Below are 15,455 nucleotides of genomic sequence, written 5' to 3' on the forward strand. Positions count from 1 at the left end.
GTCTTGACATTTTCTGAATAAGTGAAAGGAACCACAGACCTTCCTTTCCACCCCCAGTGTAACCTTAGGTCCAAACTTCAGGTTTCACAAGGGAGCACACAGGCTGCTCCTACATGTTTCTAGAGCAGTAGTTTTCAACCTGTAACCTTGCCAAAGGGGTCCGCACCTCCATTTGAAATTTGTTAGGAGTCAGCAAATGAGAAAAGGTTGAAAGCCACTGTTCTAGACAGAGCATTTCAACTGGTGCAGAAAGTTCATGCATGTTCAAGTTTATGGATCTGTACAGATAGTATATTACACTTACTGGTAAATGCAATCTTCCCTATGATTAGATGCTCAAAATCATTGTTCCTTTAGTATGGTGGTTGCCCTTTGATGAAACCAAGTGGGATTAGTGTCAGTGATGCACTGAACTTTGCCTTGCTACCATGAGGTACCAGTGCATTGTCTCATTCTAAGAAGCTGTGCTTAGTTGAATGCAAGTTCACTAAAATGTGTTCAGTAGAATCCATAGAAATTAGATAGGAAAAACTATTTATTGTAGGTCACTTTGTTCTTCTCCCTGCCAATGCAAATTATTCATTATAGCATCTTCAGTTTTTGTTGTCCTAATCAAGTATTGGGCTTCTTCTTCCTTGGCTCCATGTCATAGTAGAGCTTGCTTTTCCTGATGTTCCAACTGACTTTTTTTTCCCTTTTCAACTTAATCTCATTGCTTTCCTGGTTTTTATTATTAAACAGGATAGCTGAAAACCACTTGTCTGCGCATAGAATTGTGAAGATAATTTTTCAATAGTTTAACTGAAATAATAAGAAATTTTAGGTCAGCAAAATATATTTACAAAATTGGAATTTGACTAGTGGACTGATTAATCTGTGTAAAAAGAAATAACACTGTAGTGATGATAGCTAGTATGTTAGAAAATGTTAACAATACAGTTACTAGTATGTTGCCTTCCTTCTCCCCCCCACCCTACCCCCAGGCAAGTAACAACCACACGGGATGCTGCTTGAGATCATGCCTTACTTATCAGTCAATACACCTTCACTTTTTTGATTGTCTTGATGAGCAGAGCAATAGATATCATTGGGATGTGAGGTTGCTACTCAGAACCGCATGGGAGAAAAATATTAGTTACATTAATCACCTCCTGAAAATTAGGCTTGCTATTGAATTATAGACTTAGATTTGTGAAAGATGTTTGAGTTGGTACTGCACAACATTTTGATTAAAAACTAGAATATCAGATTAATTTTGGATACAGTAAATGGATTAAAAACTGGCTGATAGATCTCAAAATGTAATTATAAATGGGGAATCATCAAAGGAATGTTTCTAGTGAGGTCCAATGGGCATTGGTTCTTGGCCCTAGGCTATTAAACACTTTCATCGATAACCCAAACATCAAATCATCAGTGATAGTTTGCAGAAGATCCAAAAATTTGGGGGAGTGGTAAATAATGAACAGGACAGGTCACTGATTCAGTGGATTGCTTGGTAAGCTGGGCACAAGCAAACAATGTGTTTTTAACATGGCTAAATGTATGTGTTCTACAACAAAAAATGTAGGCCGTACTTACAGGATGGGGGGACTCTCTCCTGGGAAGCAGTGACTCTGAAAAAGATGAGCGGATCATGGTAGCTGAATGTGACGCCGTGACCAAAAGAGCTAATATGATCCTGGGATGCATAAATGGTACTCCCAAACAGGATACTCCTGGGGGAATTCTGTGCCAAAAAATTAAAAATTATGCATGTGTTGTTTGTCAAAAAAACACAATATAATCACTCCAGTTTCAATTATTTTGGTAATTTATTTCAAAATGTTAACAAGTATGTCAACACACAGAGCATCAAAAAAAGATTCCCCCAGGAGTAGAGAGTTAAAGTAATCCCTATGACAACCCAGTTCCAGTTGGGGAGTTCTGGAGGGGGCTGTGTGGGCCCCCAGAGTCCAGACACCTGCACTCCCCCCAACTCCCCAGAGTCTAGTTGTGGGGCCTCCCTCCTCCCCCTAAAGCCCAGTTGAATGTGAAATAGTGTTATTGATAAAGGTATCTTACTATGACTTTGATTTTTCTAGTATTAATACAATTTTTAGTAACTATGCTAAATTTAGAAATCAGGGTGGGTTTCTTTCTTTTTTTTTTTTTTTTTGGACTGATAGTATCTGATTGTTAGGGCCCTACCAAATTCACAGTTCATTTTGATCAATTTCACAGTCATAGGAATTTAAAAATGGTAAATTTCATTATTTCAGCTATTTACAGCTGAAATTTCACGGTGTTATAATTGGGGTCCTGACCCAAAAAGGAGTGGGGGGCAGGGGGTCACAAGGTTATTGGGGGGGGTCACAAGCTTATGGGGGGGATGTTGCGGTACTGCTACCTTTACTTCTGCGCTGCTGCTGCTGGCGGCGGCAGCGCTACCTTCAGAGCTGGAGAGCGGCAGCTGCTGACAGGGAGCTCAGCTCTGTAGGCAGAGGCGCTGCTGCCTGCAGATCTGGGCCCTCAGTAAGCAGCCATGACTCTCCGGCCACCCAGCTCTGAAGGCAGCAGCACAGGAAACTACTGACAGCACTCAGTTCATATGGCCCTCCTATTTCTGTGCCCCCCATGCAGAAAAATGTAAAAGAGATCTGCAGGGGGGGATACACGTCTCTTCCCCGTCCACCCAGGCAGCATATCTGTTCCAGCATGCCTGGAGCAGCTTCAGAGATGCAGATCACTGTGGGGAGAGGGGCTCTGGGTGTGCATGCCTGCGGGGAGACATTGATCACCTTCGGGGTGGGGCTGGCCAACAAGAGAGACTCTGTGCCTCTCGCTTGATAATGTGGCTCCAGGGGCGTGAAGGAAGGTAGGATTTTTTCTTATGCAGGAGGAAAGCTCTCTCCCCAGGCAGAAATGTAGCAGCCTGCTTAGTAAAATGTCACTTCTTGAGAATTGAAAAAACACTTAATTAAATATTAGTATCATGTTAACTTAAAAACAATCAATTTTCAGTAAAGAAACTAGCATGCATGTTTAAAAAAAGAAAAACAAAACAAACACCCACCAACACTTTTTGTTAATGTGGCCGTTGATGGTTAACTTATCTCATCTCTGTGGCAGAAATGTAGCAGCCTTTCTGCATAGTAACATTAATTATCCTATGGTTAGTTAACTGTTCCCATTCTCAATCAATTCGCCCAGGAGCATAAAACCTGTAAAGGTTTTAAGGCCCCCGACATTGCCAGGGTGATGTAAAGCCTTATAAATGTCAGTAAGGGAATCAGCTGGGAAGATCTATGCACTTTCTCACTTTTTTCCTGGGCCAAAGTGGCACAATGGGGTTAGATTTTTACTTACCCATTTTTTTAATAAAAGACTTTTGAGGGCAAAATAAAATATTTACTAAGTAGTCAATAAGATGTCAAGACAATCAGAACCAAGCACTTCCCAAACTACCCAGCTAGGTACAGGACAGTGATTAGCAAAACTCTGACTTTCATGTGTGAAAGTCTGAGCAATTTAAAATGACATTCTACTTTTTTTTCCCCTCTTTATTGTTCTGTTATGTGATTTAAATGAAAATCCAGGATTATAACTGGAATGCAGGGTATTAGTTACCAAGTATTTGGAACTTAACTTTCATGTGTTTTAAGAAATGCTGAATAGTTATTGTGACTTTTTTCTGTATTGTACAGTAACTCCTTACTTAATGTTGTAGTTATGTTCCTGAAAAATGTGACTTTAAGTGAAACAACGTTAAGCAAATCCAATTTCCGCATAAGAATTAATGTAAATGGGGGAGGTTAGGTTCCAGGGAAATTTTAAACAAGCAATTTAATACTACGCTGCGGGGGAGTAGTGTGCACATGCTGTGTGTTTACAAACATACTGTACATACAGTACAGTACTACAGTTGGGAGGTGCCCCTGCCTTACCCCACACAAGCACAGCCCACTGGCACTGGTGATGAGGCAGGCAAGGAGGCTGAAGGTGCTGGGAGAAGCACTAGGAGAAGCATGTTGCGCAGCAGTGGCAGCTTCCCCTACTCTGCAAGCACCAGGGGCGGGGGGTGGGGCTCAACCTTCAGCCCGTCCACTCACCCCTTCCCCCAAGCCCCCATCCTTGACCTGCCTCTTCTCCCCCCAAACCTCCTCCCCCTTTACTTCCCAGGCTGCATCCTCGCTCCTCCCCTCCCTTCTAAATGCAGCAAGCCAGCTGATTGCCAGGACAGGAGGCAGGGGAGGGAGGGGGAGCCTGCATGCTGAGTCCTTGCTCCTCCCCCCTCCCTCTTGCTTGGGGCAATCAGCTGGCTTGCAGTGTTTAGGGGGCAGGAGGGAAGGGGAGGAATGAGGACTGGGCGCGCAGGCTTCCCCTCCCACCCCTCCTGTCCAGGGCAATCAGCTGGCTTGTGGCGTTCGGGAGGCAGGGGGAGTCCTTGCTCCTACCCCCGAAATGCTGCAAGCCAGCTGATTGCCGCGGGCAGGAGGAAGGGGGGAAGGAGCTGATCCGCAGGTCTGCCGGTGGGCAGGAGACACTGGGGGGAGGGGGCGGGTAGAGCGGCTGCCAGCTGTGAAGAAAGCAGGCAGCCAAACAACTTAAGAGTGGAGGATTCCACAACTTTAAATGAGCATGTTCCCTAATTGATCAGCAACAAAACAACATTAACCGGGAGGACTTAAAGTGAGGAGTTACTGTAGTTCAAATAACTTACCAGAACAATTGAAACCAGTGTACTTATATTGCATTATTTTGACAAATAAAATTTGCAGAATTTTAAATGTTTTGGTGCAGAATCCCCCCAGGAGTAATGCGAGTAAGGGTGGCATGGTTGCCACCCTAAAATAATCTTGCAACTCCCTTTTGGGTCAGCCCTCCCAATTTTGAGAAATGCTGGTCTCCACTGTAAAATCTGTATAGTACAAGGTAAAAGCACAAAAAGACCACATTTCACGGTCTATGATGCGTTTTTCATGGCCATGAATGTGGTAGGGGCCTATTGATTGTGAACCATTTGATATGGGCACTGATATATACAAAAAGCATAATGTATATGCACCTGTTTGTGTACATGTGAGAAATGCCTTAAAAAATGAAAGGGAGGACTTTATTTTACTATATAACTACTAATTTATCTGATAAATCAATGACCCAATAAAACTGTAGTTATAGTTTGGCTTTAACTACTTCTGTTCACTTTCGATTGAATTTTGTAGGTTATGTATCACTGTTCCTTAACAAATTTGCTGTCACTGGGCTTCTACAGCTCTCCATCTCATTGTATCTTTTAACCATGTGTCATATCCAAGCTGTTAATTTATTTTCATGCTTGTAATGTTGTCTTTCATATGATTTCTGTTTTTCCCCTTCTTTCCTGCTATGTAGATTCCTAAAGGAAAGTCCAACTGTTCATTTCCTAAAAACTCTACTTTGTAAGTCCTCATCATGGCTCAGTGAAGTTTTTCAACTTCAGTTTTCCTCTTGTCACTAATTATGCTTTGCATACAATTATCCTGCAGCTGATAAATTGCTTGTATCTGATGCCAGTCCAGGGCTAAGCTCTCTTCTACCCATTCATGACCTGTCTCCCCAACCCAGCATCAGATGTAACTGACCCGAATTGACTTAGGCATTTTTGTAACTGGACTGGATAGATACTAAGAATACCTGGGCATGAAAAGTACTTTCACTTTGGTCTGTTTTATAGTATTTGCTTAAGTGTGCCTGTTAGAGCATGCTCAGATCTTCTGTACATATTAACCATATTCCTGAGTTAAGTCTTCTACTGTTTTGCTCTTTAAATTGAGTTGATCTGTCATATAATTTTGTGTGTTGTTTTTTTTGTTCACCATAAGCTATATCTTCCAAAATCTCCCTTACATTGTACCTAGTGCTAATCCTGGAGATGCCCTTTGCAGGCATTTTGATTGGAAGCCAAAAGTCATTTGACTGATCTGATTGGCTTTTATAGCAAATTGTGTGAATGGATAATCCTGTTTATATGTTGTCCCTGGAGGCAGAACTATTTCATTGTGGTTAAGAGTAGTTGTATAGAAACAAATCTACCTGAATTACTTCATCAATTCATTTGACCCTTGCACATATTGCAGCACTAGCTTACATATGTTAAGACTTTTTCACTTTATGTAGTTCCACTGGATTTCAGGAAAAGACATAGACAGATGGCAAGCATGCTTCTATTGGGGAATGGGAGGGGACAATTAGTTTAGACCTCATTGGTAGGCAACAGTTTAAATGAAAAAGCTGGTTTTTCACTGCATGTTACAGCCCAGGTAAATAGCTCCAAACTAATTGGCATCAAACAAGAAGCATGGAGAGAATCTGCCTAAAATGTCATCTTTAATAACCTCAAGTCCAGGATTTTTGGCTTGTTTTCCTGCATTGGAGTTGCAAAGTTGGAAACTGTATTCGTATATACCAGTTTTGATTGGCAAGACTAATATACTGTGCAACTTCAGTGGAGTTCTTCTGCAAAATTGACTGTAGCACTGAGACTGAGGTGGCCTTCTCGTCACAGGAAGGGGCTTGCCTGGTATAGCTATCCCAGTGGAGATGCAGACATTACAGGCAACAGTTCTTTTGTCAGAATAGTTTATACTAGTTCCTTGAACAAAATAAGCTATATCAGCAAAAGGACCCTTTTTGCCAGTAGAACTGCATCTACACTTGGGCTTTTGCCAACATAGCTATGTTGATTGGGGATGGTGGATTTTTTTCCACACACCTAAATGAGAGCTATGCCACCTAAACTTCCAAATGTGGATCAGGCCTAAGCAAAATGAGTGGCAGATGTTTCATTTTCTAAATACCAGTGTTTTAAACACCATTTCTTCATTTTAAGTCAACATTCTTCATTTTTTTAACAGTAAAAGTGAAGTTATTAGGGAAGTACGATTTGATGTGTTGTATGGTTGTAGTTGTCGCTAGGTTTGTGTTGATTTTCAGTTGTTCCATAATTTTGTCTTGGCTGTGCCTTTTTAGAGAGCATATGTGCATCTTTTGATTGTCAGTTTATTGGTTCTTGGTTGACTCTGTCCTTCTAGCTGGGAATATATACTAATAGCCTGTGGCATCAGTCAGTGTTTAAAAAACGTCACAAGCTTGGAGTGCAGAACTTTTTCCTTGGAAGGACTTTACATTAAAACTGGTTTTATAAATATGTTCTATATATGATTAAACTGCATGAAAACCGTCGATGTCAAGATGTTAGCAACTTTGTAGGTTTCCTGTATAGAAATGATGAAGCAGCTGATTACATTTTTACACCTTTTGTAGGTGAAGAACAGAATAAAGAAGCGCTGCAGGATGTGGAAGATGAAAACCAGTGAGACACCATGGCCAACAAGAGAACCCATCTCTGACCACACCCACCCTCCCCAACAAATCCCTCAGTGTCACTCTGAGAACCACCAAATCTGACTTTTACATTGGGTCTCAGAATTTAGGTTCCTGCCCTGTTGGGTTTCGTGGGTGTGGTCAGATTTTTTTTTTTTTTCCTTTTTTTTTTTTGTTTTGTTTTTGGGTTTTTTGTTTTTGTTTTTTGTTTTTATACAGTTTAAAAGTTCTTAAAGGCAAGAGTGAATTTCTGTGGATTTTACTGGTGCCAGCTTTTAGGTTCTTTAAGACACTAACAGGACTGCATAAAGGTTTTTTCAGCATTACTGTATTGTCTTCTGCCAGATGTGATGATTATTATTAGAAGTGAATATTACATTTGAAAGCCATTAGACTTTTAGGGGAGAGATTTGTTATCGCACTGTAGGGCGCATGTGATGGCATTTTTCCTTTTTTATAATTGTTTAAACTGAATTTTATACCAGTGTTTAAACTTAATTGGGTGTTTAGCTTGAAGTTTCAGGTTGCATTGGAACGTTTATTGTAGTGATTTTACTGTTTAAAAAAAGTTTCCCAACTGCTGAAATGTTGCTGAAAAATTTGGTGCTGGTAACAGTTCAACAATCCGTGGCTGCTCATTCTTGCCTACTTTTTACTTTTCCTCAAAGCAGGTTAGCATTGAAGGTGGCATTGAAAAGCCTGCATGCGTGTTCAATATTTTTTTTTCCCTTCCCCATCCCTATCCCCCCTTCGCTCGCTCAACCTCTTTTGTTCAGTATGTGTAACTTGAAGCTAATTTGTACTACTGGATATCTGACTGGAGCCACAGATACAGAATCTGTATTGTTCTTACTGAAACACAGCATGGAATTAACATTAAACTTAAATAAAACAAACCTAAATTAAAAAATGCCAAATATCACTGTGAGTTCCTCTTTTATACTTGGATTAGAATTTAGCTAGAGTAGACTTTCATACATTACAAGTATCAGGAAAATTTGAATATATCAAAGGAGGGGGAGGGGTAATAGGAATAAAAATATATATATGCAGGATAGCTTACATTTAAACACTAGTAAACATTTAAACACTGTATTTCAAATTTTTAAACTAAAATGTGATTCAGTAATGTTAACCAGCTGTGTCCCAGGATGGTTTGCTTTTTCTGGGTGAGATTGTCCCCTCAGCTCCACTTCACCTTCTGAGGAGGGAGTAAGGTGAGAAAAGCCAGAGGCAAAAGGAAGGGTCTTTTTCTGGTCTCCCCTTGTTGGGACCTCAGCTGGTTCTGCAGATAGGATGTAATTTTTCCTCAGCCCAGCCCAAGTGGATTGCCTCTGCATGCCCTTTCTCCGTCCTGCCAGGCAGGTTGGGAGAGGATAGCTCCACTGGGTAAGAAGCAGCCCAGATTGGATAGGGTTCCACTTCAGGCAGGAAAAAAGAGGCAGCAGATTGGAAAAGAACATGCTCCAGGGAAAGCAGCCCCATATCTATCTCCATGAGAGGAATGAAGTTGAAGGACAAAATACCAGATAGGTCACTCCTGAGTCCTTACAACCCACACCAGCAGCCACACACCTCTTGACTGTGGGGCTCAGCTGCCCCTTGGCCTGCAGGTTGTGGGTGGCGGGGACCAGACAGAGTATGGACAATATCAACACCAAAGAATGTGGTAAGGGACCTTTGAGCCCAGTTCCCTCTCCCTGCTGCCTCTTCTATACAGGTGCCCCCATACTGTTATCTCAGAGTGAGATTTCCAGGAGAGACACAGGTCTGACTGGTCCTTGTGGCTCCCACCCAAAGAGGGTTTAGGGTTAGCTCTAGCCCAGTGCCTACATTGAGAGACCCCATGGCAGAGGGAGACGAATAAGCCCATCTTCTTTGAGAACAGGAGAGCATTAGCCACTTGAAACATTTTCAGAGCATTGGAGTCCATTTTTTGCTCCTGCTGCTGAAGCAGGATGAGAAGGCAAACTGCCAAAGGGGAAATAGCGTAGTTTATCCTGCTCACCTTCACAGAGAATCCAATAGTAAAATAAATATATATTTATTTAAAAAAAAAAAAAGCTGAGCTAGACTCAGAGTGAATTGTGTATTGTGAAACTATGCTCAGGTCTGCAGCTGCCCCAGACAAAGGTTATAGCTATGTATCCAATATCATTCATGCTGGAAAGACTGAATAATGGGATAGGGATTTTATGCCACCCTTAAAGGACTGGGAAAATACCTGGTTGTGACCAACAGGAGCTGCTGATCACCATGTCCTAATGCCAATGTTCCCAGATTCTGTTGCAGGGTGTTGTCTCTACCACCTTCTACCCCCAGCAGCTGCCTACAGAGAGATGAGGGACAGCAGGTTCAGCTGTGGAAGAACTGGCAGGTACTAAGGGGCCTCAGCCCATCACTTATTTTTTTTTCTACTGATCTCCCCCGATCTCCATATTATGAGGCCAGACAGTTCCTTAGTCAGAATTTAACCTGATAGCCCCATTTATCTTCAGTAGTGAAAATATGCCTGGTGATCAGGGACTCGGTGGCCCTAAGTGGGGGAGATTTTTACCTGAAGTAGTGGTCTCCTCATTATACAGGCAGCCATGTCTAGCTAGATATTGTCGGCCCCCTCCTTCATAAAAACAACCATGATCTGTCATCTGACACCCTAGATTCCCCCTGAATGCTTTCACAAGCAATGCTTACATGGGTAGACAGAATTGCAAGTATTGTTCCTCAACCTTTTTCTAAGGTGGGGCGGGGAGCACAGGGCTGTTGTATGAAGGTTTTTGGATCAGATGATGCAAGTTCCGGGCCATCTTATTGATACGATGGTAACTATATGAAAAGAAGCTGAAGTTTTTCTGTGTTGTCAGAAAAATAAACTAACAAACCTGGATCCTGCCCGATGCTATAGGAAAAAAATACAGGTCAAATGGCAAATTGAAGCAGCCCATGAAGTACAGGGGGAGAAAATACCTCCTTACAAGTGTTTCCTAGAAACAAGTGCAGGGTCAGTAGCTGCTCTGTGGCCTCAGAACTATCTGCAGGTCTCCCACCAGCCCTTTCCAGAGTTAGAACATTCCTACATAAAGGCAGTCAAATAATTAAAAAAAAAAATTGTGATTAATCACACTGTTAAACAATACCAAATATTTGTCCATGTTTTCTACATTTTCAAATATATTGATTTCAGTTATAACACAGAATACAAAGTGTACAGTGCTCACTTTATATTTTTTGATTATAAATTTGCACTGTAAAGGGAAAGAGTATTTTTCAATTCACCCAATACAAGTACTGTAGTGCAGTCTCTTTACCATGAAAGTTGAACTTGCAACTGTAGAATTGTGTTTATAAAAAAAAAAAGTGCACTCAGTGTAAAACTTTAGAGCCTACATGTCCACTGAGCCCTGCTTCTTGTTCAGCCAATTGCTCAAATAAGTTTGTTTACATTTGTGGGAAATAATGCTGCCTGCATCTTGTTTAAAATGTCACCTGAAAGGGTGAGAACAGGCATTCGCATGGCACTGTTGTAGTTGGCATCACAAGATATTTGTGCCAGATGCATTAAAGATTCATATGTTCCTTCATGCTTCAACTACCCTTCCAGGGGACATGCATCCAATGCTGATGACTGGTTCTGTTCGATAACTATCCAAAGCAGTGTGGAATGACGGTGACATATTATTAAAATATGACTATGTAGATCATTGTTGCTACCACTGTTACAAAATTGCAACAAAATTATGGCATGTAAGTTGTCTGTGGAAAAGTTATGATTTGTTGAATGATTATGCTACTTGCATGCAATCTTTTTTAATCTGAAGTTATGAATATTAACTACCTGTATTTCAAATGTTTGCTCCTGTGGTAACACTTACAAGATATTAAGCCAGCACATTGTTAATGAAGTATTCAAGATGATAGCTCATCAGCTAACACAGTGGCCCTGGAAGAAGCTTATCTACATCTAATGGACTTCCTGAGGATGTTCTAACTAGAGTATGGGTAATGGCCTCTGTTCTGACTAAGTGAAGCAGCCATGGACATGTGGTTTGCCCATCTCACTCCAAACTTCATCTTGTTACCTTTAATTTTCTACAAACTAGCTTGACTTTAGTGTAGGCCCGGTCATAGTTGCAAAAAGACCTATACTGCTCATTGAGGGGATTTTATTATGTTGGAGTTACATCAGCAGGAGCATTTTAGTGTGTACACTGCCACTATTTTGTCAACAAAACTGAATTGTAGACGAGGCCTAAGTTATGGTTTGGCAGCCTGTAGTGCTTCATCATGTAAGTTGCAATAGTCTATATGCCTGGATATGTAATGTTGCTATGGGCTGTACTAAAATTTGGATGTTGGTCAGATGAGTCCACTTTATTGAATGGGTCAGGTCATAAATACCCTAGCATCAATTTTTGTTGCATGCAAATTTTACTAGAAATTATTTTCTTTTTTCCCTAGATCATTGCTTAAAGCTAGTGACTAGTATTGGGCTAAGACCAGTTCATTACAGGACTGTATGAGAAATGTCTAAGCGAGAACAATGATCAGTTCACAATTACTTAAACTTTGGGTAACTGATAGGCCCTTGTTTCATAGCTTAAGAACTATGTTGATTTTTTTAAGAATGCTAACTTTTATCAGACTGTCTTGTATGAATGTCTGTTATGTCAGCACAATTACTTTTTATCATCTAAAAGGGTTAATCCTCTGTGCTTTAGTCCTTGTTTACAAGGAATGGGAGACTAAATTCTTTCACGTGGGAGGAGAAGCTTGCTTTTGCTAGCTATTATGAGCTCGTTATAGTCAGTTAAAAGCACTGATGTTGGATATATCTTTAGTTAAGTGAAAACTACATATTGGAAATTCTGCTTTTCTAAAACTACTGTCTTACACTTTTTCACTCCTCATCCCACCTCTCCTCAGTTACAGGTTTTATGTTTCTCTAAGGCATAGGTTGAGGGTTTGTCTACATCGCAGCATTTAGTGAAGATCCTACTTACAGTGCTGGGAGAGCTTCTCCCATTGGCATAGGTCCACCAAAGTAGCAGTAGCTACCTTCGGATCACTGTCTATAGCTGAGGGCATTAGGTCAGTATAACTATTGCTCGGGCATGTGGACTTACTACACCACTCAGTCACACATTTATACTGCCTTAAGTTTTTAATGTAGACCACAACTTAATCATCTGCATTTCTTCTTGGGTGCTTTGTCTCCAGCAGTCAAAGACCTGATAGGAATGGGTCAGAGGCAGTGTTGGTATGCCATGGCCCACAGCAGGGCTTGGCTCATTGGTGTTCTACTAAACTTATGCCCTTACCAGTCACAGCATTACAAGGGGAAGTGCCACTACTGACCCAACTTAAGCTTCTGGCAGAAGAAGTGTGCCAGATGATACCTTCAAATGTTGTGCTTCTAAAAGTAAGAATTGTATTGGTTTTAGGGTAGTTGTTAACAATAAACACAGTGTAGTTCACATGTTGAATATCCTTTATATTTCTACTCTTAACAATAAACAACTAAACTAAACCCTCAGTTTTGTTTAAAAAAAAGTTTATTTAGCAGACTTTAGAGATTATATCATTAAGTGTATACAGCATTAATATAGTATATACACTACAGAGTGTACAGCATTCCAGGCTTGATGCAGTGTTTATCTGATAACACACACAAGTAGGGGAAAAACACAGTATTAGATTGAGCTTTTGCATCCCAGTTGCAGCATGTTTGGTTTTTTGAGCTTAATGTATGCTTGCCACTGCCCCATGATTACAGATGGAATTATGGAGGCAAGTACATGGTGCCTTGCAGCCTATCTTTAGCAGTAGCCTGTGGAGGTTGCAGCTCACTGTGATTCCGCTGTTTACTAGAAAGCAGTTCACCTCCAAGCTTTTTCCTCCTAAATTTATGTATTTAAAAAAAAACACTTCATATTTAGCTCTATTTGCCTCAGTAGTGCTCTTCCTTCCTCTTACCCCCCTGTGCAGTTTTGGTGAATATTTTTACATAGAGTTCACTCTTAGCTATAAAGTAAAATGCTATAGCAAGGATTCCACAAAGTGCAGCTACCATGTGGCCAAGCTGTTTCCATTTAAAACTCTGTTTGTGTAAGGGCTGTGTGTTTATTTTGAGACTGCAAACGCCTAACTCCCCCTGCCACTATGTAGGGATTTTACCTATGGCACTGCTGAATAACTGCAGTACATAGCAACTTGGGCAGAGAGCAGGGGTTTTAGGGGAGGTACATTTTTATAGCAGAAGAGGTCACTTGTGAATCCTTCACCAGTACTACTAAGGCATATGGTAAGGGCCAAGAAACACACAAGGGCTCTTTCAGGCATCACGTGGTGGGGGAGCTGTATGTGTCTGCAAAGTCTTTTACATGCACGTTAGGAAGGTGGGCATAAGAAACAGGCACTATAGCACAGGAAAGGGGGGCACCTTTGGGAGGCAGGGTCCATATGAGGAAAGATGGGTGATTTAAATGAGTACATTTGCTACATTACCTTCTGTAATTGTTTTTGAAAAGTCTCAAAAGTTCCCATAGAAGCTCTGCTTTTCTTAGTACAACTCACCTAATGAGCTAAAAAATATTTACAGGGTTTTACTCATTTATATATGGCTTCTTAATAGTTTTATACAAAGCAAAATTCTTCATAAATTGTTCTCTGATGATAAAGTCTGGCACTTTATTGAGTTGGCCAATACAGATCTGCCACTGTGTATTTCTTATGATCATGCTTTTATATGTATCAGAATGGATCAGAAAAAGTTAGCAATTTCACTTCAGGGCTTGGTCTCTGCAGCAGTGACACCCTTAACTCCCACTGAGCCCAGCCATGTACATGAGTTTCCATGAGCCCCAGCTGTGAAAACAAACTCGGACCCATGCAGTTGCCAGTAAGAGGAGGGAAGAGAAGGTGCTTTTTTTTTTGGTAGTTTCAGATAACATTCTCGTTTTCACTGTGTTTTGTGGAAGTGCAGTTCTTTGGTAACTATTAAGGAAATGAGCAAAGCAGCAAAAAAAAAAAAAAATCTGCAGGGAAGTACTTTCAACCACTGGTACAAAAGGCAATCCAGAGTGATGGAGGAACAGATCCTTTCCTGCTGACAAATTTTATCATCGAGAATTCAAACGAGGAGCAACCTGAGGAGAAAGTGGAATGGAAACAAAGATAATGTAAACGTTTTTAACAATTAGCCCATGAAACTACCACAGTCTGGCCTGGAGTAGTAAAAGCAGCAAAGAATCCTGTGGCACCTTATAGCCTAACGGACATACTGGAGCATGAGCTTTCGTGGGTGAATACCCACTTCGTCGGATGCACCCACGAAAGCTCATGCTCCAATACGTCTGTTAGGCTATAAGGTGCCACAGGATTCTTTGCTGCTTTTACAGATCTAGACTAACACGGCTACCCCTCTGAGACTGGAGTAGTGTTACCCCATATGGGATGCAGAATAAGTAAGAACTTGTCCTGATCTAACAAACTCAGACAGATACTGTAAATCAGAAAGCAAACGCACCGATTTGCCCATGCAGGAAGTCAGGGTTTCTTAAATCTCATCCAGACTCCCAAAAGTTTACCCCAGCAGTGTGGAACTTCACTGGAGGAAGATCTGCTTTGTTAAGCAGAGTCCACATAAAGTTGTTCTAATGGGCAAACACTAGTGTACAGTCCCATAGGGTTGAAATCATAAAATATTTTGGGATATAATCATAATGGTTGCATAAGAGCAAACGGGCCTTGATGGGGCTATGGAAGATGTCCATAGCCCAGAAAAGGGATGCTGGTTTCAGTGTCCTGGCCAAATTCCGACAATTTTACTATGTAAATTCTTTTGTTTTATGTGAATAAGTAACTCCCCTCTCACTTGTCCTCCTCAAACCCCAATCTGTAGGGCTGCTAGCTCAGATGGTTCCACCTTAGGGGTGGGGTGGGGTGGAAAGTTATTTCCCTTCTGGGACTGACCTCTTGACCAGTCTGAAACTGGGATGGAGACTTTGGAACTTTTCCCTTTTAGATTCAGTGTGTTTGGACTTACCTCTGGCCTGCTGTGACAGGATAGCACAGGGGAACAAATCTGGAGGAGTATGACAAGTGGTTCTGTT

At 41.2% G+C, this 15,455-nt stretch overlaps 2 protein-coding genes across 5 annotated transcripts in view; one reads left to right on the forward strand and one right to left on the reverse strand.

Annotated features, from left to right (window-relative positions):
• YWHAE (tyrosine 3-monooxygenase/tryptophan 5-monooxygenase activation protein epsilon) overlaps positions 1–7,363 on the forward strand; it is an 82,321-nt gene extending 74,958 nt beyond the window's left edge. Inside the window, exons 6-7 of one of the 2 annotated variants that reach the window (XM_034752277.1) lie at positions 5,374–5,420; positions 7,285–7,363. In XM_034752277.1, the coding sequence (XP_034608168.1) occupies positions 5,374–5,381 (8 nt within the window). In that variant the 3' untranslated portion in view covers positions 5,382–5,420; positions 7,285–7,363. The remainder of the gene's footprint in view (positions 1–5,373; positions 5,421–7,284) is intronic. The other variant, XM_034752276.1, reaches the window with a different exon arrangement.
• A 6,903-nt stretch (positions 7,364–14,266) lies between these two features.
• MYO1C (myosin IC) overlaps positions 14,267–15,455 on the reverse strand; it is a 110,162-nt gene continuing 108,973 nt past the window's right edge. For all 3 annotated transcript variants that reach the window (XM_034752926.1, XM_034752925.1, XM_034752927.1), the window contains one exon: positions 14,267–14,489. In XM_034752926.1, the coding sequence (XP_034608817.1) occupies positions 14,463–14,489 (27 nt within the window). In that variant the 3' untranslated portion in view covers positions 14,267–14,462. The remainder of the gene's footprint in view (positions 14,490–15,455) is intronic.

Source organism: Trachemys scripta, chromosome 18, assembly GCF_013100865.1.
Source record: "Trachemys scripta elegans isolate TJP31775 chromosome 18, CAS_Tse_1.0, whole genome shotgun sequence".
In the NCBI taxonomy this organism is placed as follows: domain Eukaryota; kingdom Metazoa; phylum Chordata; order Testudines; family Emydidae; genus Trachemys; species Trachemys scripta.